Here is a 22,909-nt window from a genome sequence, read left to right as displayed (position 1 = left end):
CACTACCATCACAACCGCCGCCAACACCGCTGCCACCACAACCACCACCAACACCGCTACCACCACATTTCTATTGCCCGACGCGTTCATTCTCTGCCACCAGATTGCACAGCTGCTGCTCCTATGAGTCACGTGGATTTTTCTCCGGGTCATCTACATTTAGAATCAACATGCATTAACAGTATTTGGCTGCTATAGATTTCCACATGATAAGCCACTTCGTTGAGCGATCATTTGTGGCCAGGCCGCTTCTGATAAAGAGCTACATAGCGCAATGGCCCTTACCAAGTACAGTAAAAAATAGTTTTAGCTTTTAGTTTAGGTTTTATATTCCACTGCGAACACTTAGATCTGCTGATGTTGGTCTCAACTCATTATGATTTCAAAGAAACAGACTTTGAGATGCGAGAGAGCGGAACAGCAACACGTGGATGAGAGAACGCACGCAAGTTAGAGGCACTGCGTTGACTGTGAAGGATGTCGAGCGAGCAAGCGAGTGGCCGGACGCGTCACGGATAGAAGTGACGGTGATCGCCGGTGGTCGAGACGCACGACGGAGTGGCGGCCAAACGTCTCGACCGCGGAGAGACGGAGCGAGGAAACCGCCTCGTGTGAACGGATTTTAGCGCTGCGATAACACGGAGGAGGGGGGCACTTCATCCAGCGGTGGATAGACGCTGGCTCGAGGCGATGGACGGCTTTCATCCGGCGGTGGATAGACTATGGCGGCGGCGGCGAGTCAGCGGGTGGAGGGGGAGGGTGCCCTCACCTGGTGCCACACGGCGATCTGACGCTGGTTGCTCCAGGAGATGCCCGTCGACGCCAGCATCTTGGTGTCCCCCAGCACCACCACCTTCTGCGCTCTGTGCGGAGTGCCGTCCCGGTGCTGCGCTCACACCGACACCACACGCACGCACACACGTGCGTTACATTACACTAGCTGGACGTGCGTAACGGTACTCTAGGTACACGTTGTGTAACGTTACGTTCTCTCGCTCTCTATGGCAGTGGTTCTCGGAGTGTGGTGCCTGCATCACTGGTAGGTCCGCGACGGTCCTCCAGGTGGTTCTGCGGTGGCTGTGATGCAAATTTACAGGTTGATCCGGACAATAATCAAGACGTTTATTATCCCATTTGTTTTGGGCGTTAATAAATATTTTACTGAAATATTTAAATATGAAGTTAGCTCAACTACCCTAAAACTAAGATCTAAAAAGTGCTCTCCCCCCCAGCTGCATAAAAAAGAATCGCTTAGTATGAGAGAAGCGAATCAGGCGTCTCGTCACCAGGGGTGGGGTGGGGCGCTGGCTGGGTGGGTGGTCCGAGCACCACACGAGGTTCCAGAATCACCGCTGCTGTGGGCCGAGCTGCGGAGCGGCGAGCGGCCCCATCCTGGACGGTCTGGAGGACCGTCGCCACGCCACTGAGATGGATCAGTTCCCGCAAATATTGCGGGAGGCTGACCCATCGAGTGCCAGGCGAGCAGCAGGGTCTCCCGTCACACGTGCGACGGACGACGTCCGAGAGAGGTGGAAACCGAGGTTACCTCCTGCGATCGCACCCCGGGCGCCACCCTCCAGGCAAAACCGCGGCTCGCGACGGACCGCCGAGACGAGACGGGCCGTCACGCGTCATCTCATTTTGCGTCGGTCTGGAGGCCCGCGTCGAAAGAGGTGGGCGGGCGGGGGAGGCGGCGCGGGGGGCGGTAGCGGCCACGCACCTTGAGCACGGCACCCGTGCGGGCGTCGATGAGGCGCATGTTCTTGTCCTTGCAGGCGGTGGCCATGACGTTGCCGGTGCAGTCGAACGACATGGAGAGGACGATGTCGCCGTGGCAGTCGAAGGAGCGCACCGCGATGCGCTTCTCCACGTCCCACAGCAGCACCTGCGGCCGCCCACGACGACGCAACACCCGCCATCACCACCGTTGCCACCGTCAACACCATCGCTACCATTGCCACTATCACCACCCTCACAACCGTCACCACCGTCACCACTGTCACTACCGTCACCACCGTCACCACCGTCACTACCGTCACCACCGTCACCACTGTCACCACCATCACTACCGTCACCACCGTCACCACTGTCACCACCATCACTACCGTCACCACTGTCACTACCATCACCACCGTCACCACAGTCACCACTGTCACCACCATCACAACCGTCGCCACTGTCACCACCATCGCTACCGTCACCACCGTCACCACTGTCACCACCATCACTACCGTCACCACCGTCACCACCATCACCACTGTCACCACCATCACTACCGTCACCATCGTCACCACCGTCACCACCGTCACCACCGCCCGGGCCCTCGCCCCTGTCAAGGTGCCGTTCCTTATGAACCGACGCCACCCACCGTGTGCAAAAACTATCCTCTGCTAAATTGGTGATCCGGTGGGTGAGCAACGATGCGGTTTTCGTGAAGTGTGGTCAGCATTCGTCGACGCGAGCCGGGCTGAACGGGTAACGCTCTGAGTTTTGTAAAAGCGTGGGCTTGCTGCCTCCGTTGCCCCACAGCGATGGCGATGGCGGTGGCGGTGGCTGTAGACACGATGGTGGCGGTTGTGATGGCGATGGAGGCAGTGACGTGCGGTGACGTCAATGGCTGGGGAGGCACTGGCTAGTGTCAGAGACAGATTCACACACTGAGGGGGGCGTGGCATCACGGACGGGGGCGTGGCCTCACTGAGGGGGCGTGTCCTCACTGAGGGGGGCGTGTTAGACATGTCCCCCTCAGTGAGGCAGATGTGATAGCTGCCTTCCCCTGGTGCTTTTTCATTGCAGTTTAATGACGAGACCAGCGAGCCTAAATATGTTTATACACATACGTGAAATAAGTTACCTGGAGTATGTAAGGTGAGGACATGACATTAAGGGGTCGACAAACATTACATTGGTGACATACTGGCACGCGCTTATTGCCCGCGCTCCATCCAGTTACCGTATTTTCTCTCATATAACCCGCGGGGTATACCACTTTTTACAAACAAAACAAGACCCTGCGGGGTATATGGAGGTGCGGGTTATCCCAAAAAATATTTTACACGTGTGACATGTCATAACTCGTAAAAAAAATTAATGGTAGGACTATCCACTAATGCAACACTTACCTTTGACTACAGCACTGCTGAATAAACCACTCACACTAAAATTTCACGTGTTATCACGTTTTAAAGGATTCGAATTGTTTGTACAATGAAACGACAATGTTTGAAGTGGGCGCACTTTGTTTACCGTAATACTTTCAGTGGCTGTAGGAGGGTGCGAAAGTTTCAGCTGAGGCTATGGATTGCACAGTGGGAAGGGCCTTAACAAGCGTCTACCAGACGCGGAACCATAATTGCTGAGTCCCTTAGGCCGCTGCTATCGGCTGAGCACGATAAAGTCGCGACCATGAGCTTTGTTTCAAACTTCCAATGGCTTCGTTGCCAGGAGGCAATGGCGTTACCGTAGTGCCGCTATTGTCTGTGAAGAGCGCAATCTACCAGTGCTAAAACTGTACAGGGGTAACTACCGGTCCGGTAGCTGTAATATGATGAGGTCGAATGCTGGTAAGCCTAACAGTACGCTTACTTACTTATCTACCAGTTATGTGTTACTTATTGGATATTTACTTTTGTTACTTATTTACTGTTTTAAGTTCACTCGTTTCTGGTTTGTTTGTTTTCTTCGTGCACGTTATGATTGTAATGTTAACAATTGATAGTGGAATGTATTACAAATGTGAATTTCGTATTAATATGATGGAATTAAGCTGCGGTAACGACTTTAAAAATATGAATGCATGCGGGGTATATGGAGGTGCGGGCTATCTGAATTTTGTTTTACACAAAATGCTATTTTTGCGGGGTATATGCGTCTGTGGGTTATATGCGTCTGCGCGCTATATGCGGGAAAACACGGTATTGAGAAGTTGCGCAATCAGAGGGGAGGCTGAGCTCGTCGCTGCCTCACCTCTCGTCTCTTCCTGTATTTGCAGCGGAGATCCACAAATTTGGCGATTTCGACTATAAAAATTATTGGAATCGTACAGAAATTACATTTATAACACAGATCAGTGGAAAAATCTTAATATTTATTTTATTTGGTTATTCTTTTTTTTTACTTTTCGTAACAGCTATTTTCAGAGTATTTACAGGTGAGGCTCTGCCTCCCCTGCTCCCCCCGACCGTACGTCCCTGGAGGGAGGTAGTGATGGCGGAGGCGATGGTGGTGGTGATGGCAGTGGTGATGGCAATGGTGGTTGCTATAGTGATTGCAGTGGTGATGGTGGTGGTGATAGCAGTGGTGATGGCGATGGTGGTTGTGATGGCGGTTGTGATGGTGATAGCGGTGGTGATTGCAGCGGTGGCAGTGACATTGATGATGGCGGTGGCGGTTCTGATGGTGATGGCGGTGGCGGTGGTGATGGCGGTGGCGGTGGCGGTGGTGATGGTGGTGGTGAAGGCGGTGAGTGTGCCGTCACCTTGCAGTCATAGCCGGTGCTGAAGAGGAGGCCCGAGGCGACGGGGTGCCACTCGATGAGGCTGACGCGGCGCGAGTGGCCACGCAGCGTGGCCAGCGGCTCGGTGAGCTGCTGGTGCAGGCCGCCCTCGGGGATCTCCCACACACGCACCTGCACACACGCCACACACGTCACACACGTCACACATGTCACATACGTCACACACCACACACGCCACACGCACCACTCACGTCACACATGTCACACACACGCACCTGCACACACACCACACGCACCACTCACGTCACACATGTCACACACACGCACCTGCACACACACCACACGCACCTGCACACACGTCACACACGTCACACATGTCACACATGTCACACACGTCACACACCACACCACACACATCACACACGTCACACACGTCATACACACCACACGTCACACACATCACACATGTCACACACCACACACACCACACACACCACACACACCACACACGTCACACACACCACACACGTCACACATGTCACACACGTCACACATACCACACACACACCACACACGTCACACACGTCACACACGCACCTGCACACACATCACCCCCATCGCAGATAGACAGACATCCCCCAGGGTTTTCCATCACGACCGGAGATGGATTTACGTGAGCTGGAGTTGTTAGCAAACAGTTCTAGCTCGGTAGCTTTTCGCACGGGCGGTCGGGAGTGAAACTAGCATCATTCATTTCAGTTGTTAAAATATTTCACCTCGACGAATCCCTCGAGATGGAACCGTCTCGTTTATCCCAGGGTGTCAGGTGGCGCAGCGTTGACGCGTAATGTCGCCGCGCACAAACATCATAAAATACACAACGTGTACAGTGCATGTGTGCACACTGCCAAGGGTGTTTGTGCAGGGACAGGGCAAGGCAGCGCCCTTGAATGTTACAGAGCCGTCACACACCTGAGCGTCACACCGTGGTCACACGCGCGAGTGTCACACCGTGGTCACGTGCGTGTGAGCGTCACACCGTGGTTACACGAGTGACCATCGCACCGCGATCACACACAGGTGAGCACCACACCACGGTAACACACACCTGAATAATAGTTCATGCGTAGGTTGCTTAGCAGATTTTCGGGTTAAGCAGCGGCGGTGGTAGTGGCGGCGGTGGTGATGGTGGGGCGAGGATTTGACGATAGCAAAAAAAATGCCGCCGGATCGATCGTTCACGCGGCCTGACGTGTAGTCACTTTAAGATGTTTCTTGTTCATGTTGTTGTTTTGTTGCGGTTGCACCCGAGTCAAGAGCCGCATGGCTCACAGGGTTATGCCTAATCAATGCAACTGAAAACGTCGACTGTGAATCACCGGTTCGCGAGGGAGCGCGCTCGCCGGACGTTCCGACCGTTCTCAAGCGTCCGGCCGTCGCGCTCCTTGCGTGGAGATTTCAATCAGCGGACGCTGGCGGCAGTGAGCCTGCGTGAGCCTGCGTGAGTTTGCGTCCGCGTCGTGAACGAGGTGAGCGTCGAGAAGAAGATTGAAACAAATGTTGTTGGCGATGCTGCTGCCGCTGCTGCCGCTACTTGCGCTGGCAGTGGTACATAAGTGCAGTGAACAATCACAAACTGCAGCGGCGTGAGGGGCCGCCACGCATTATTTTAAACCATTGTTTGGTTTGTGACAGCAGCACTATGATGACGATGGGGGGTGTTTTTCACTCTTTGTGCATTGACAGGGGGGGGGGGGCGCACGTCAGGGGCCGCGCTTAAGGCCACCAGGGGCCGCCAGTGGCCTTGCAATGAAGAAGAACGCCGAGCTACAGGCTCGCTCGATAACAACACTGCGTGTGAGGCCGTAAGTGACTGTAGCCCACAACCGTGAGCGAGGAGTGAACACCGTGCGCCGTTACAAGTTGACATTATTATTACTACCGAGAAGGGCCATTGCCCAATACGTCAAAACGTCGCCTATGATATCATTTTTCTGTTTTTTCCTTTTAAGGCGACGCGCAGCGCTGCTATCGACGAACGCGTCCAAGCTGGTCATGTGTTGCTTGTGTTGCTTGTGTCTTTGTGTGTTTTTGTATTTTTTTGTCGTCAGCGACGAGGATTTTTCGCACGCCGCTCACCGTGGCGTCGTCAGAGGCCGAGGCGATGATGAAGTCGTTGAAGGGGCTCCACTTGATGTCCAGCACGATGGCCTGGTGCCCGCACACGCGCGGGTAGTGCGGGTCCACCTTGCCCGTCTGGGAATGCCACACACACACACAACACACGACGATAATGACAACAAACCACTCGTGAGAATGCACTCAGCTGTTTAAAAAGACTACACGATTCTTTTTTTCAAGGTTTTTGTTGAATACTTAAGGCCGTGACGATGTGCAAAATGACAAAAAAAAACAAAATCAACTGGGCAAAGACATCCAGGAGGTGCGCAGCCCCATCGCGATCGATCCATTCAGGGGGGGAACAGTCAATCGGGGCGGGGGGTAAAGAGTCTACCGCCCCATCCACGTAGGGTTATGTGGGGGGGGAAGGGGATGGGGATGATTTTTTGGCAAGATATGTTTTTGACTATTTTTTTTATTTGACCACTCGTGGGCCCACATGTCTAAGAGGCTATGTGGCTTGGTTGATGAGCGTGGTACGATGGAACGTACTTCCGAGTGAATTTCGTGTGCTCTTTTTTGTAATTAAGTATTTTACCCAACTTGTTGTGCTATTGATAGTAGGTTTTTACCCTTTTAACTGGTACAAAACTGACACCTTTATTCAAGGCATCATGTTTGCAATGACCACAACACAAGTAGTCAAAAAAGCAAACAAAAAGAAGCAACTCTGATAAGGATGATAATATGCACTGTCCTTGAAGTTGATTGGCCCACACCCGAGACGGCTTTCTTTAGAGCCTAGTCCCCATTGGTGTAGGGCCAGATGACACCAGAAGGCGTACAACTCAAACACAGTGCAATATCAGAGTATTGAGAGCTCGGGGTAAGCATTTACACTATGAGATCTCTTTTACCAGTGGCAAATTATGATAGTAGGTTTTTACCCTTTTAACTTCTTTTTGTTTGCTTTTTTGACTACTTGTGTTGTGGTCATTGCAAACATGATGCCTTGAATAAAGGTGTCAGTTTTGTACCAGTTAAAAGGGTAAAAACCTACTATCATAATTTGCCACTGGTAAAAGAGATCTCATAGTGTTGTTGTGCTATTGCAGTCGTCTCCTTCGTGCGGCTGACGTTGGTGAAGAGCAGCAGCTGTCATTTTGCATCGAGCTGGTTGAGCCAGATGTGCTAAACTAAACGATTAAACTATTAAATGTGTAATTATTTCAACAGGTAAGGCCCACTGAGCTGTGTCACGCTTTTCCGGAAGCGACCTGGCGATGACAAATGATAGCTCAACGAAGTTGGCTTATCACGTGGAAATGTATAGCAGCCAATTACTCTATACGTGCGACATCGACTCTAAATGTGGAGGAAAAAGCCAGAGGACTTGGGAGAAAAATCCACTCGGGGACAGCGAGAGAGACGCGCAAACTCCAATTATACAGGCATTGTCAGGGTCGGGATCGAACCCATGGCCTCCTGTGTAACAGGTCACAATGGCGCCTAGAATGATTGCAATTACATTCCCTTTACTTTGTACTGCTACCCGTGTTTTTGTATTGTTTGTTGTTGTAACGTTCTGACCTGTCCCTACTGGACATCTGTGATGAAGAGCTTTATAGCTCATCGGATTCCTCCAGTATAAATACATATATTCTGATACTGATGACAGCTATAGCGGAGGTGGTGATGTGATGGTGATGGTGGCAGCGACGATGATTGTGATGGGTCATGGTGGTGATGATGACGATGATGATGACGATAGAGCAATGACAGTGACCGTGACGATGATGACGACGATGGTAGAACAATGACGGTGATCGTGACGACGACGACGGTGACGGCAGAGCAGTGCCGGCGCCGGCACCGGCGATGGCGAGCGACGTAGACGCCGGGCGTGAGTGACCCACCAGCTGGAGCGGCAGCACCAGGAAGGCGCCGCCGCCGGCGCACTCGGTCACCACGGCGAGAAAGCGGGGGTTGACGGCGCAGAAGTGGTTGTCGTGCACGCTGCGCGTGATGGGTACGCTGTCGTAGCAGTGCTTGGCCGGGCGGCCGAACACGTGCCGGAACTTGGAGCTGCGGTATTGAGGCCGCCATGACATCTGGCGGTGGGGGGGAGGTAGGGGGGGAACCGAGAAGGGGGAGAAGGGGGGCGGTGAAGCTGCCGAAATTTCTTGGGGGGCTCAACCGGCGCACGCTGAGGCTGCCAGACTATGTGTGTGTGTGCAAGCAGCCATCGACTTACGAACACCTGACTTACGAACATCTGCACTTATGAACACCCGACTTACGAACACCTCCGCTTACAAACCATGCAAATGTACAATATTTCTTCTAATTTATGAGTTTAACAATGCTTCTCACACCAACCGTATGGGCATTTAAATACAGTGCATTGTTGTGTTCCGACTTAGGAACGGCTATCAGGAACTTATTGTGTTCGTAAGTCGATGACTGCCAATATGTTGAACTTCTTTTGCACCGTACGTAGCCAACCGTGCTAATTGGGGGTGCGGGGGAAGGACAACAAACTAAACACAAACAGCAGTTTAAAGAAATGAGTTTTCAAATTAGTGTAGTGTAGTGTGCAGTAGTGTAGTGTATAGTCGCGGAGTGTATAGTATGTTGAATTTATTTTGCACCATATGTAGCCAACCCTGCTATCCGGAGGTACGGGCAAAGGACAACAATGGCCTCCATCAGCCACGCCCGATTGTCACGTGGCCACGCCCACCCGGCCACTAGCACCGCCCACACAGGCAACGGCTACTGTTCGGGTTGCCCGTTGTCTGTATTTGCCCCACAATGATTTAGTTAATTTCGTATTTGTGCCGTTACTGCAAACGGCTATCGCGATGGCACTTTGTTTCAGACACTTGTATAGTCTGCCAGTAGGGGGTGACACTGCTGTGTGTTTTTTTCCAAATTAAGAGATGTTTACCACCTCGCCTGGGATGCAGGAGGTCGTGGGTTCGATCCCGACCTTGACGCCTGCTGTATATTTGGAGTTTGCGTGTCTGTATCTCTGTGATCGCATGGATTTTTTCTCCGGGGCCTCCGATTTTTCCCTCCACATTTAGAACCATTTAGAAACGTGAGTATTTGGCTACTGCGAGACATTTCCACATAAGCCACTTGGATATTTCGTTGAGCTCCAATTTGTGGCCAGGTCACTTCTGAAAAAGAGCTATGTAGCTCAGTGGGCCTTACCTGGTAAGATAAAAACAAATGTTTTAGTAGTTTTTAGTTTTAATATGAAGGTATTGCACACACACACACAGTACCGCGTTGTCATAACTTTACACTGCCATGCGACACACACCCATTCCAACCAAACCTCTCACGAATATAAATCCTTGTCGTCTTCAGACGAGTGCAATCATCACTCTCAACGCACACTGATATTGCCGCAATTTAGTTTTATTCCTGCGACGCTTTCTCGAAGCAATTTTGAAAACGACAACTTTACTCGTGTGCGCGTTTTCATCTGTATCGCAGATGTTTGTGCTCCGATTTCTATCCCATTAATTGTTGCATTTGCTGTACCAGGGTCAGTCAGTCGCAATCGCCAACAAGCCTTCTGGTATATCCCGGTTTCGGCGAGTTCTCACCTGCTTACGCGAAAAAATAAAGACCCCTGTAAACGTAAACGTTGATTACCTACAGCTGAACTGAAATGGATCCAAAGAGTGACCAACGTAAAAGGAAGAAAAGGGTTGCACGTAGAAGAGGACCTGGTGATGCCGGCAGTGATGCCGATGTGGAGACGGCCTCCTTCTTCTCGCTCCCACGCAGGGGGCTTCTCGGCACTTTGCACCACACGCGTCACCCCCACTGATGTCCTCTTATTCCACTCTCTCAACCCCAATGGGTGCACATACTATAATAGAGTCAGTAGATACTACTGACGCTATTGTAGAGTAAGTAGTATCTATCTAGTAGAGTCAGTAGTAGATACTACTAGATGGTGCTGACTCTATTGCATGTAGGGTGTGTAGGAAAATATAGTCAGTAGATAGTAGATACTACTGACTATTTTATGTAGGGTGTGTAGGGTATGTTTAAAAAACATATACATTTTTTGCGTGGGTCGACAATTGTTGTAAACCTGTTTGATCGACTTTTTGCCCCCACATCTTGGGGGGGGGAGGGGTGGAGGTCCACTTCCTTCAACTTTTTGATTCAGGCCTTCTGAACGGCTTTTATAATTTAGTTGATGGACAAATGGAAGTGCGGGCTTTTATAATCGATGTTTATAGGATGGACAACAGGAAAGTTTAAAGTGTGATGTCCGGAAAAATGGATGGAACCGGAAAAAGAGAGGAAGGCCTGAGAACAACGGCGACACAAGAGATTCGTGCCAGCAAGACGTGGCACCGCTTGAGCGTGTTGGGGCAAGACAGAGAGAGGAAAGTGGAAACAAATGACGCAATGTGCAGTGGGCACCCACGGGCTATCCTGCCACACGAATCGTGATGACGAAGAACTCGTTATGCTTATGATCGTATCTCCATAACGAAACATTGGATGAATCAATAAATTCACGGCGTCCGATTGAAGCTCACGGAAAAGCTTAGCCCTGCTTAGCCCCTGTACCCAACCGGGCATGTACGTGCGTTTTCAATCTCAGAATGATTGAAAAGGGCGCAGCTCCAGCGGCTTCCTAATGCCGGCAAGGAAGAGCGTCCCGGAGGGCCGCAGAAGCACGCGCCCGAAAGCGCCGCGCGATGGCAGTGAGCGCCGTCTTCGTTGAGGGCCGGCCAACAGCCCCCGCCGCCGCTGCCGCTGCTGCCGCCGCCGCTGCTGCTGTGAGGATGGCCGGAGTGTGCTCGATGGTAATGAGATGGTTATCATCGTGCCGCAAGAAGGCTCTCCTCAAGGCCCCGGTAATCGGTCGTGGTTATCGGAGGAGTGGCTTATCCTTCATCTCGTCTCATTTCCCCCGTTTTCCTGTCGAGGGCTTGTGGGGCGAATCGGCGGTGCCACCCAAACGTCCGGATAAGCCGCAGCGCAGCAGTCCCATTCCAACTGGTGAAGTATTTTTGGTCGGCCCGACTTGAACGCTCTCATATCCTGGGACTTGGCCAAACATCCCCAATGTACAACAGGCTGGTCCAGATGTCTTGTGACGCCCCAATTAATTGATCCCTAAAAATGTGTATTTCCTTTAACATAATCATTTTTTGTTATAAATAAGCCTCACTTTAATTGTTTTCAAAATTACGTTTTGAGATTTAAATGGTAGGTGGGGGGGGGTTCACAAGACATTTGGACCACCATGTAGAACAGGGCATTCTGGAGGGTAAATACAAAAAGCAGCCTTGAAATTCGGCGAGGCTTTCCTGGACAAATGCCATTTTATTTCAAGCTTTCGTGACTGCAGGTATTCATATTCTTGGTTCTTTCGGTAAAGTCACGTAGAAGGGAAATAATAAAATAAAAAATATATCAAACAATACCATTCTCACGACGTTTCGACTGCAACACAAGCAATCATCATCTTTGTTTTTCTGATTATTCATTCACAGTTTACACAGTTACACCGTTTTCCCAAATTCGTTGATTTGACATGGAAGGGTTCTACAAAGTAAGGGGGTGAAAGTATGACGCAAGGGCTCTCGGGAGACCTTGATCCAGCAGTGGATTGATAATTACAAAAAAATATTCGGGGAAGAATAATCCCTCCGGTCGCAGGTGATGCCTGGGGATTTGCCAATTCTGACAAATCTGCCTGATGAAGCTGATTGTTATTGTTGTAATCACCAGCGAAATGTCACACAAGCGGTGGTGCTGAAGTAGTCACTAATCGTCACGACAAACCTTGACTAATTGGCTGTGTCGGGTGGTGATGTGTTAACGACACATTCAGATTTCCGCGACATTCCCCAAACATGCTTTTTTCCTTCATTAGGAATGTCTGTGCTACATCGCAGAAATCGGCTTTTGGAGGTCATCATCCAGCAGTGGATTAAATCGCGGCCGATCACGATCCACGATAGTTTCATCGATGCTGCTGATATTTTCCCCAACTCTTGTTGGCTTCAATCTTGATTTGAAGCTTTCGTGACTGCAGGACGCCATACTCTCTGGTTCTTTCGGTAAGGGGGCGTCCATAAATGACGTCACGCGATTTTGGACGATTTTTTACCCCCCCCCCCCCCAAACCATATTTCCATTTTGAAAATAAAACATGCTTCAAATCGCTTTAAACTATTGTCATTGTAGTGCGTATTTAATGTGGCGCTGCACTCAGATGTTGTAGGAGAAACATTCATTAAAAAGTCTATTTAATTAAGTAGAACGTGTTGTCTATATTTATTTAAAGTTGCGCATTTTGATGTGACGTCACATTTATCACCCCCCCCCCCCTCGTCACACATCGTCACAAATGTCTAACCCCCCCCCCCCCCAGGTGCGTGACGTCATTATGGACGGCCCCTAAAGTCACGTAGTTAGAAACGAGCAGCACCTGTCCGAGCTATACAACAACAAGAAAAAATCAACCTCACAAAGTCAGTGACCGCTCAGTTTCATCAATGGGGGGTCAGAATCACTGCCGACTCTCCATCCATCAGATCTCAATCGTTGGTCTCTCGTTGACAACTCGAGTCCGACTCGGAGGTTAAAGGCACGTGGGAGGGGGGGGGGGTCGCAATCGAAATCAAGCAACAGGAGCTAAATATGCTACGTGCCCCGCACTTTCAAGGGCCCCGCGCTAAATGCTTTCAAGCTTTCAATTCCGGTTCAGTGATTCTGAACTTGCTCTATTACTATAGTATTATACCGCCTTCAAATTTCATGAACGACTGGGTGTTTAAGGTTAGCGATGTGTCATATTATCTGCCTGTATAGCAATTGAAAAATACAATTTCCTTTACTATGCAAGTAAAAAAATTGTTGTAATATTTAAGTGTTTAAAATAACAATTAGGGCACCTTTATAACATATGCTACAGGCACCGCACTAGCTTAATCCGGCACTGGATGTTTAGGGAGGAAACGAGGTTGTTCCAAAACGATGATGCTGCAACTTGAAATGGTTTTGTCCCCAATTCGAATTCTTGTTCTTGTGACAGTCAAAAGGGCCATGGGAGTGACGGTCTTAGGTGAGAGAGGACGCCAAACGACGAGAAACCACGAACGAGAGAGAGAAGGTGGCGACAGCGGGAAGCCGCCTGCCGAGTGTTTGCATGCGCGGAGGTGACGAATCAAGATCGTAGCTGTGACATGAACTTCGTCGAGATAAAAGTGAATCCGTACGTGGACCCGTCGCTCCGACATTTAAAGGTATTTTGGCGTTTCAAAGTGTTAGCTTTTTATTGTTAGGCGTGAGCTCTGCTCGCGCAACGCAAGATAACTGTGGAATGTGGAGGGTAATAAAGCCGCCGATACTTTGGCCATCTGTAGACATCAAAAGGACCGCGTGTGAGCGAGCAGCATGGCGTGGGTCACCCATCACGCTCAGTGCCGGATGAAGCTAGTGCGGGGCCTGTAGCATGTAGTTCGTGAGCCGAATCACACGCACCGACACAGCAGCGGGTATACAGATGACCACACACCTGCTTGCCTTAAGTAAACAAAATAGGTGATGACATAAACTGCGTCTATTTAGACCCCCCTCCCCCGCCATAGTTATACTTTAACGATGCAGTTTGACTGCTGTACATTTTGTTGTCACCAAGACGTTCCATATTGACCCCCCATTCCCTGCAATACTTAATAAATTGTCTTTACGTTAAATTGTGTTTAAAAATTTGTTTTTAAACGGCTGCCCGCAAGGGGGCAACCAAAGATCCGCAAGCGGGGAAGCCAAAGAGCCGCAGGTTTTCCGACCCCCTCCCCTAGGTCGACTCAGCCTTAAACGACTATCCGTTGCAGCTTGGACAATACCAGCACACTCAGTGTTGCGACCTGTCCCGGTTTGACCCGGGAATTGACTTGTGTTCCCGAGGCCTGGTGACCGGCGTCGCATTCAACTTCGCCGCACAGCACCAGAGGAACCGCATCCAACGCGCGCTCCACGGCGGATTGAGCGCCATTGGGTCGCGCTGCTCCTGAAGCTACCGCGTGGCTCACAGACTTCAACGCGGACGCGTGATTTGCACGAACTTGCCGTACGCTAGACTCTAGAGAGAGAGACAGACAGAAACATACCCGCACGGTTCTTGATCATAGAGCCAAGCTGCTTGGCTGAAGTTTTGCCCGTGGAAAGTGGCAACCCCCTGGTGCAAAGGTGGCCGGGCGTGGTAGCTGCTAGGCACAGCAGCTGCGCGTTCTGTCTTCCTTCATAGGTCGGCTACGTACGGTGCGAAAGAAGTTCAGCGTGCGGTACATACAAATAGGTGCTCGCCAACAGAACTTGCTACGTGTCTGTGTAGGCTATACCCAGCGGGGGGGGGGGAGTCTTTATCTTTGTGGCAAGTGGGTTGTTTATTTGGGGGGGTTGAATTCAAAATCGGGATTGGTGCAATGCATCAACAGGAACATGTTGTGTTGGTGGTGAGTGTGAGCGGTGATTGTAAGTGATGTGAGTGGCAGTGCCGGCCCGAGCCTCTTGGGGGCCCTAAGCAGAATTTGATTTGGGGGCCCCCCTCCCACCATCATTTATTCATTCATTCATTAATTCATTTATATCACTTGTTTAAGTTATTTAATTGTAAAAAAAACGATTCGGGGGCCCCCTGGTGGCCAGGGGGCCCCAAGCAGCCGCTTAGTTCGCTTATGCCTCGGGCCGGCCCTGGTGAGTGGGCAGTGAGTGGTTGAGTGGGCGACGCGCTGTGTGAGTGGAGGGTGAGGAGCGTCGATGGAATTGCGAAGGCGAGTGAGCCCAGAGGTGGGCGAGTCAGTGGTGAGGAGCGGGGTGAGGGTCAGGTGTGATTGAGTGGGTGAGGTCAGTGAAGGGTGCGGGTGAGTGCTCAGGGTTCAGAGTTGATGGCTGGGTGGTGAATGTGGCTGAGTGTATGGGTTGGTTGAGTGGTGAGGGTGAGTGACGGTGAGTGTATGAGTTAGTTGTGTGATGGAGGTGAGTGGGTGACGGCGAGTTTGTGGTGGGGTAGTAATGGTGAGTGTATATGGTTGAGTGATGGCAAGTGTTTAGTTGAGTCGTGAGGTTGAGTGATGAGTGTGTAATGTAGTTGAGTGGTGAGTGTGTAATGTAGTTGAGTGGTGAGTGTGTAATGTAGTTGAGTGGTGAGTGTGTAATGTAGTTGAGTGGTGAGTGTGTAATGTAGTTGAGTGGGAGTGTGTAATGTAGTTGAGTAGTGAGTGTGTAACGTGGGTGAGTGTACAAGGGAGTGGTGCCGTAAATTTTGACCACCTTCGCCCCCAACCGAGGTAACGACCTGGCCAATGTGAGCCCCTGTGTGTGTGAACTCTGTGTGTGTGCAAACCCTGTGTGTGTGAACTCTGTGTGTGTGTGAACTCTGTGTGTGTGTAAATCCTGTGTGTGTGTAAACTCTGTGTGTGTGCAAACCCTGTGTGTGTGAACTCTGTGTGTGTGCAAACCCTGTGTGTGTGAACTCTGTGTGTGTGTAAATCCTGTGTGTGTGTAAACTCTGTGTGTGTGCAAACCCTGTGTGTGTGAACTCTGTGTGTGTGCAAACCCTGTGTGTGTAAACTCTGTGTGTGTGTAAATCCTGTGTGTGTGTAAACTCTGTGTGTGTGCAAACCCTGTGTGTGTGAACTCTGTGTGTGTGCAAACCCTGTGTGTGTAAACTCTGTGTGTGTGCAAACCCTGTGTGTGTGAACTCTGTGTGTGTGCAAACCCTGTGTGTGTGAACTCTGTGTGTGTGTAAACTCTGTGTGTGTGTAAACACTGTGTGTGAACTCTGTGTGTGTGTAAATCCTGTGTGTGTGTAAACACTGTGTGTGTGTAAACTCTGTCTGTGTGTAAACTCTGTGTGTGTAAACTCTGTGTGTGTGTAAACCCTGTGTGTGTGTAAACACTGTGTGTGAACTCTGTGTGTGTGTAAATCCTGTGTGTGTGTAAACTCTGTGTGTGTGTAAACCCTGTGTGTGTGTAAACCCTGTGTGTGTGTAAACCCTGTGTGTGTGTAAACTCTGTGTGTGTGTAAACTCTGTCTGTGTGTAAACTCTGTGTGTGTAAACTCTGTGTGTGTGTAAACCCTGTGTGTGTGTAAACACTGTGTGTGAACTCTGTGTGTGTGTAAATCCTGTGTGTGTGTAAACTCTGTGTGTGTGTAAACCCTGTGTGTGTGTAAACCCTGTGTGTGTGTAAACTCTGTGTGTGTGAACTCTGTGTGTGTGTAAACTCTGTGTGTGTGTAAACTCTGTGTGTGTGTAAACTCTGTCTGTGTGTAAACTCTGTGTGTGTGTAAATCCTGTGTGTGTGTAAACTCTGTGTGTGTGTAAACTCTGTCTGTGTGTAAACCCTGTGTGTGTGTAAACTCTGTCTGTGTGTAAACTCTGTGTGTGTGTAAATCCTGTGTGTGTGTAAACTCTGTGTGTGTGTAAACTCTGTCTGTGTGTAAACCCTGTGTGTGTGTAAACTCTGTGTGTGTGTAAACTCTGTGTGTGTGTAAACTCTGTGTGTGTGTAAACTCTGTGTGTGTGAACTCTGTGTGTGTGTAAATCCTGTGTGTGTGTAAACCCTGTGTGTGTGTAAATCCTGTGTGTGTGTAAATCCTGTGTGTGTGTAAACCCTGTGTGTGTGTAAATCCTGTGTGTGTGTAAACCCTGTCTGTGTGTAAACCCTGTCTGTGTGTAAACCCTGTGTGTGTGTAAATCCTGTGTGTGTGTAAACCCTGTGTGTGTGTAAATCCTGTGTGTGTGTAAACCCTGTGTGTGTGTAAATCCTGTGTGTGTGTAAACCCTGTCTGTGTGTAAACCCTGTGTGTGTGTAAATCCTGTGTGTGTGTAAACCCTGTCTGTGTGTAAACCCTGTGTGTGTGTAAACCCTGTGTGTGTGTAAACTCTGTGTCTGTGTGAACCCTGTCTGTGTGTAAACCCTGTGTGTGTGTAAATCCTGTGTGTGTGTAAACCCTGTCTGTGTGTAAACCCTGTGTGTGTGTAAACCCTGTGTGTGTGTAAACTCTGTGTGTGTGTAAACCCTGTCTGTGTGTAAACCCTGTGTGTGTGTAAACCCTGTGTGTGTGTAAATCCTGTGTGTGTGTAAACTCTGTGTCTGTGTAAACTCTGTGTGTGTGTAAACTCTGTGTGTGTGTAAACTCTGTGTGTGTGTAAACTCTGTGTGTGTGTAAACTCTGTGTGTGTGTAAACTCTGTGTGTGTGTAAACTCTGTGTGTGTGTAAACCCTGTGTGTGTGTAAACTCTGTGTGTGTGTAAACCCTGTGTGTGTGTAAACTCTGTGTGTGTGTAAACTCTGTGTGTGTGTAAACCCTGTGTGTGTGTAAACCCTGTGTGTGTGTAAACTCTGTGTGTGTGTAAACTCTGTGTGTGTGTAAACTCTGTGTGTGTGTAAACTCTGTGTGTGTGTAAACCCTGTCTGTGTGTAAACTCTGTGTGTGTGTAAACCCTGTGTGTGTGTAAATCCTGTGTGTGTGTAAACCCTGTGTGTGTGTAAATCCTGTGTGTGTGTAAACCCTGTGTGTGTGTAAATCCTGTGTGTGTGTAAACCCTGTCTGTGTGTAAACCCTGTGTGTGTGTAAATCCTGTGTGTGTGTAAACCCTGTCTGTGTGTAAACCCTGTGTGTGTGTAAACCCTGTGTGTGTGTAAACTCTGTGTCTGTGTGAACCCTGTCTGTGTGTAAACCCTGTGTGTGTGTAAATCCTGTGTGTGTGTAAACCCTGTCTGTGTGTAAACCCTGTGTGTGTGTAAACCCTGTGTGTGTGTAAACTCTGTGTGTGTGTAAACCCTGTCTGTGTGTAAACCCTGTGTGTGTGTAAACCCTGTGTGTGTGTAAATCCTGTGTGTGTGTAAACTCTGTGTCTGTGTAAACTCTGTGTGTGTGTAAACTCTGTGTGTGTGTAAACTCTGTGTGTGTGTAAACTCTGTGTGTGTGTAAACTCTGTGTGTGTGTAAACTCTGTGTGTGTGTAAACTCTGTGTGTGTGTAAACCCTGTGTGTGTGTAAACTCTGTGTGTGTGTAAACCCTGTGTGTGTGTAAACTCTGTGTGTGTGTAAACTCTGTGTGTGTGTAAACCCTGTGTGTGTGTAAACCCTGTGTGTGTGTAAACTCTGTGTGTGTGTAAACTCTGTGTGTGTGTAAACTCTGTGTGTGTGTAAACTCTGTGTGTGTGTAAACCCTGTCTGTGTGTAAACTCTGTGTGTGTGTAAACTCTGTGTGTGTGTAAACCCTGTCTGTGTGTAAACTCTGTGTGTGTGTAAACTCTGTGTGTGTGTAAACCCTGTGTGTGTGTAAACTCTGTGTGTGTGTAAACTCTGTGTGTGTGTAAACTCTGTGTGTGTGTAAACCCTGTGTGTGTGTAAACTCTGTGTGTGTGTAAACTCTGTGTGTGTGTAAACTCTGTCTGTGTGTAAACCCTGTCTGTGTGTAAACTCTGTGTGTGTGTAAACTCTGTGTGTGTGTAAACCCTGTGTGTGTGTAAACCCTGTGTGTGTGTAAACTCTGTGTGTGTGTAAACTATGTCTGTGTGTAAACTCTGTCTGTGTGTAAACTCTGTGTGTGTGTAAATCCTGTGTGTGTGTAAACCCTGTCTGTGTGTAAACTATGTCTGTGTGTAAACCCTGTCTGTGTTTAAACTCTGTGTGTGTGTAAACCCTGTGTGTGTGTAAACCCTGTGTGTGTGTAAACTCTGTGTGTGTGTAAATCCTGTGTGTGTGTAAACCCTGTCTGTGTGTAAACTATGTCTGTGTGTAAACCCTGTCTGTGTTTAAACTCTGTGTGTGTGTAAACTCTGTGTGTGTGTAAACCCTGTGTGTGTGTAAACCCTGTCTGTGTGTAAACCCTGTCTGTGTTTAAACTCTGTGTGTGTGTAAATCCTGTGTGTGTGTAAACCCTGTCTGTGTGTGTGTAAACCCTGTGTGTGTGTAAACTCTGTCTGTGTGTAAACCCTGTCTGTGTGTAAACCCTGTGTGTGTGTAAACTCTGTGTGTGTGTAAACTCTGTGTGTGTGTAAACTCTGTCTGTGTGTAAACCCTGTGTGTGTGTAAACTCTGTCTGTGTGTAAACCCTGTCTGTGTGTAAACCCTGTGTGTGTGTAAACCCTGTGTGTGTGTAAACTCTGTGTGTGTGTAAACTCTGTCTGTGTGTAAATCCTGTGTGTGTGTAAACCCTGTGTGTGTGTAAACTCTGTCTGTGTGTAAATCCTGTGTGTGTGTAAACTCTGTGTGTGTGTAAACCCTGTCTGTGTGTAAACTCTGTGTGTGTGTAAACTCTGTCTGTGTGTAAACCCTGTGTGTGTGTAAACTCTGTGTGTGTGTAAACCCTGTCTGTGTGTAAACTCTGTGTGTGTGTAAACTCTGTCTGTGTGTAAACTCTGTGTGTGTGCAAACCCTGTGTGTGTTTAAACTCTGTCTGTGTGTAAATCCTGTGTGTGTGTAAACCCTGTGTGTGTGCAAACCCTGTGTGTGTGTAAACTCTGTGTGTGTGTAAACTCTGTGTGTGTGTAAACTCTGTGTGTGTGCAAACCCTGTGTGTGTTTAAACTCTGTCTGTGTGTAAACTCTGTGTGTGTGTAAACTCTGTGTGTGTGTAAACTCTGTCTGTGTGTAAATCCTGTGTGTGTGTAAACCCTGTGTGTGTGTAAACTCTGTGTGTGTGTAAACTCTGTGTGTGTGTAAACTCTGTCTGTGTGTAAACTCTGTCTGTGTGTAAACTCTGTCTGTGTGTAAACTCTGTGTGTGTGTAAACTCTGTGTGTGTGTAAACTCTGTCTGTGTGTAAACTCTGTCTGTGTGTAAACTCTGTGTGTGTGTAAACTCTGTCTGTGTGTAAACCCTGTGTGTGTGTAAACTCTGTGTGTGTGTAAACTCTGTCTGTGTGTAAATCCTGTGTGTGTGTAAACTCTGTCTGTGTGTAAACTCTGTCTGTGTGTAAACTCTGTGTGTGTTTAAACTCTGTGTGTGTGTAAACTCTGTCTGTGTGTAAATCCTGTGTGTGTGTAAACTCTGTCTGTGTGTAAACTCTGTGTGTGTGTGAACTCTGTGTGTGTGTGAACTCTGTGTGTGTGTAAACTCTGTGTGTGTGTAAACTCTGTGTGTGTGTAAACTCTGTGTGTGTGTAAACCCTGTGTGTGTGTAAATCCTGTGTGTGTGTAAATCCTGTGTGTGTGTAAACCCTGTGTGTGTGTAAATCCTGTGTGTGTGTAAACCCTGTCTGTGTGTAAACCCTGTCTGTGTGTAAACCCTGTGTGTGTGTAAATCCTGTGTGTGTGTAAATCCTGTGTGTGTGTAAACCCTGTGTGTGTGTAAATCCTGTGTGTGTGTAAACCCTGTCTGTGTGTAAACCCTGTGTGTGTGTAAATCCTGTGTGTGTGTAAACCCTGTCTGTGTGTAAACCCTGTGTGTGTGTAAACCCTGTGTGTGTGTAAACTCTGTGTCTGTGTGAACCCTGTCTGTGTGTAAACCCTGTGTGTGTGTAAATCCTGTGTGTGTGTAAACCCTGTCTGTGTGTAAACCCTGTGTGTGTGTAAACCCTGTGTGTGTGTAAACTCTGTGTGTGTGTAAACCCTGTCTGTGTGTAAACCCTGTGTGTGTGTAAACCCTGTGTGTGTGTAAATCCTGTGTGTGTGTAAACTCTGTGTCTGTGTAAACTCTGTGTGTGTGTAAACTCTGTGTGTGTGTAAACTCTGTGTGTGTGTAAACTCTGTGTGTGTGTAAACTCTGTGTGTGTGTAAACTCTGTGTGTGTGTAAACTCTGTGTGTGTAAACCCTGTGTGTGTGTAAACTCTGTGTGTGTGTAAACCCTGTGTGTGTGTAAACTCTGTGTGTGTGTAAACTCTGTGTGTGTGTAAACCCTGTGTGTGTGTAAACCCTGTGTGTGTGTAAACTCTGTGTGTGTGTAAACTCTGTGTGTGTGTAAACTCTGTGTGTGTGTAAACTCTGTGTGTGTGTAAACCCTGTCTGTGTGTAAACTCTGTGTGTGTGTAAACTCTGTGTGTGTGTAAACCCTGTCTGTGTGTAAACTCTGTGTGTGTGTAAACTCTGTGTGTGTGTAAACCCTGTGTGTGTGTAAACTCTGTGTGTGTGTAAACTCTGTGTGTGTGTAAACTCTGTGTGTGTGTAAACCCTGTCTGTGTGTAAACTCTGTGTGTGTGTAAACTCTGTGTGTGTGTAAACCCTGTGTGTGTGTAAACCCTGTGTGTGTGTAAACTCTGTGTGTGTGTAAACTATGTCTGTGTGTAAACTCTGTCTGTGTGTAAACTCTGTGTGTGTGTAAATCCTGTGTGTGTGTAAACCCTGTCTGTGTGTAAACTATGTCTGTGTGTAAACCCTGTCTGTGTTTAAACTCTGTGTGTGTGTAAACCCTGTGTGTGTGTAAACCCTGTGTGTGTGTAAACTCTGTGTGTGTGTAAATCCTGTGTGTGTGTAAACCCTGTCTGTGTGTAAACTATGTCTGTGTGTAAACCCTGTCTGTGTTTAAACTCTGTGTGTGTGTAAACTCTGTGTGTGTGTAAACCCTGTGTGTGTGTAAACCCTGTCTGTGTGTAAACCCTGTCTGTGTTTAAACTCTGTGTGTGTGTAAATCCTGTGTGTGTGTAAACCCTGTCTGTGTGTAAACTCTGTCTGTGTGTAAACTCTGTGTGTGTGTAAACTCTGTGTGTGTGTAAACTCTGTGTGTGTGTAAACCCTGTGTGTGTGTAAACTCTGTCTGTGTGTAAACCCTGTCTGTGTGTAAACCCTGTGTGTGTGTAAACTCTGTGTGTGTGTAAACTCTGTGTGTGTGTAAACTCTGTCTGTGTGTAAACCCTGTGTGTGTGTAAACTCTGTCTGTGTGTAAACCCTGTCTGTGTGTAAACCCTGTGTGTGTGTAAACCCTGTGTGTGTGTAAACTCTGTGTGTGTGTAAACTCTGTCTGTGTGTAAATCCTGTGTGTGTGTAAACCCTGTGTGTGTGTAAACTCTGTCTGTGTGTAAATCCTGTGTGTGTGTAAACTCTGTGTGTGTGTAAACCCTGTCTGTGTGTAAACTCTGTGTGTGTGTAAACTCTGTCTGTGTGTAAACCCTGTGTGTGTGTAAACTCTGTGTGTGTGTAAACCCTGTCTGTGTGTAAACTCTGTGTGTGTGTAAACTCTGTCTGTGTGTAAACTCTGTGTGTGTGCAAACCCTGTGTGTGTTTAAACTCTGTGTGTGTGTAAACTCTGTCTGTGTGTAAATCCTGTGTGTGTGTAAACCCTGTGTGTGTGTAAACTCTGTGTGTGTGTAAACTCTGTGTGTGTGTAAACT

The 22,909-nt window shown here is 48.5% G+C and overlaps 1 protein-coding gene across 3 annotated transcripts in view; it reads right to left on the bottom strand.

The window, feature by feature from the left end:
• LOC144721884 (coronin-2B-like) overlaps nt 1–22,909 on the bottom strand; it is a 73,837-nt gene that overhangs the window by 15,481 nt on the left and 35,447 nt on the right. For all 3 annotated transcript variants that reach the window (XM_078599814.1, XM_078599816.1, XM_078599815.1), the window contains exons 2-6: nt 8,494–8,688; nt 6,596–6,712; nt 4,478–4,627; nt 1,721–1,885; nt 770–886 (exon numbers count right to left, since the gene is read on the bottom strand). In XM_078599814.1, coding sequence (XP_078455940.1) covers nt 770–886; nt 1,721–1,885; nt 4,478–4,627; nt 6,596–6,712; nt 8,494–8,688 — 744 coding nt within the window. The remainder of the gene's footprint in view (nt 1–769; nt 887–1,720; nt 1,886–4,477; nt 4,628–6,595; nt 6,713–8,493; nt 8,689–22,909) is intronic.

This window comes from Lampetra planeri, chromosome 13, assembly GCF_965212315.1.
Source record: "Lampetra planeri chromosome 13, kcLamPlan1.2.h2, whole genome shotgun sequence".
Classification (NCBI taxonomy): Eukaryota; Metazoa; Chordata; class Hyperoartia; order Petromyzontiformes; family Petromyzontidae; genus Lampetra; species Lampetra planeri.
This window is presented reverse-complemented; position numbering and strand designations above follow the sequence as displayed.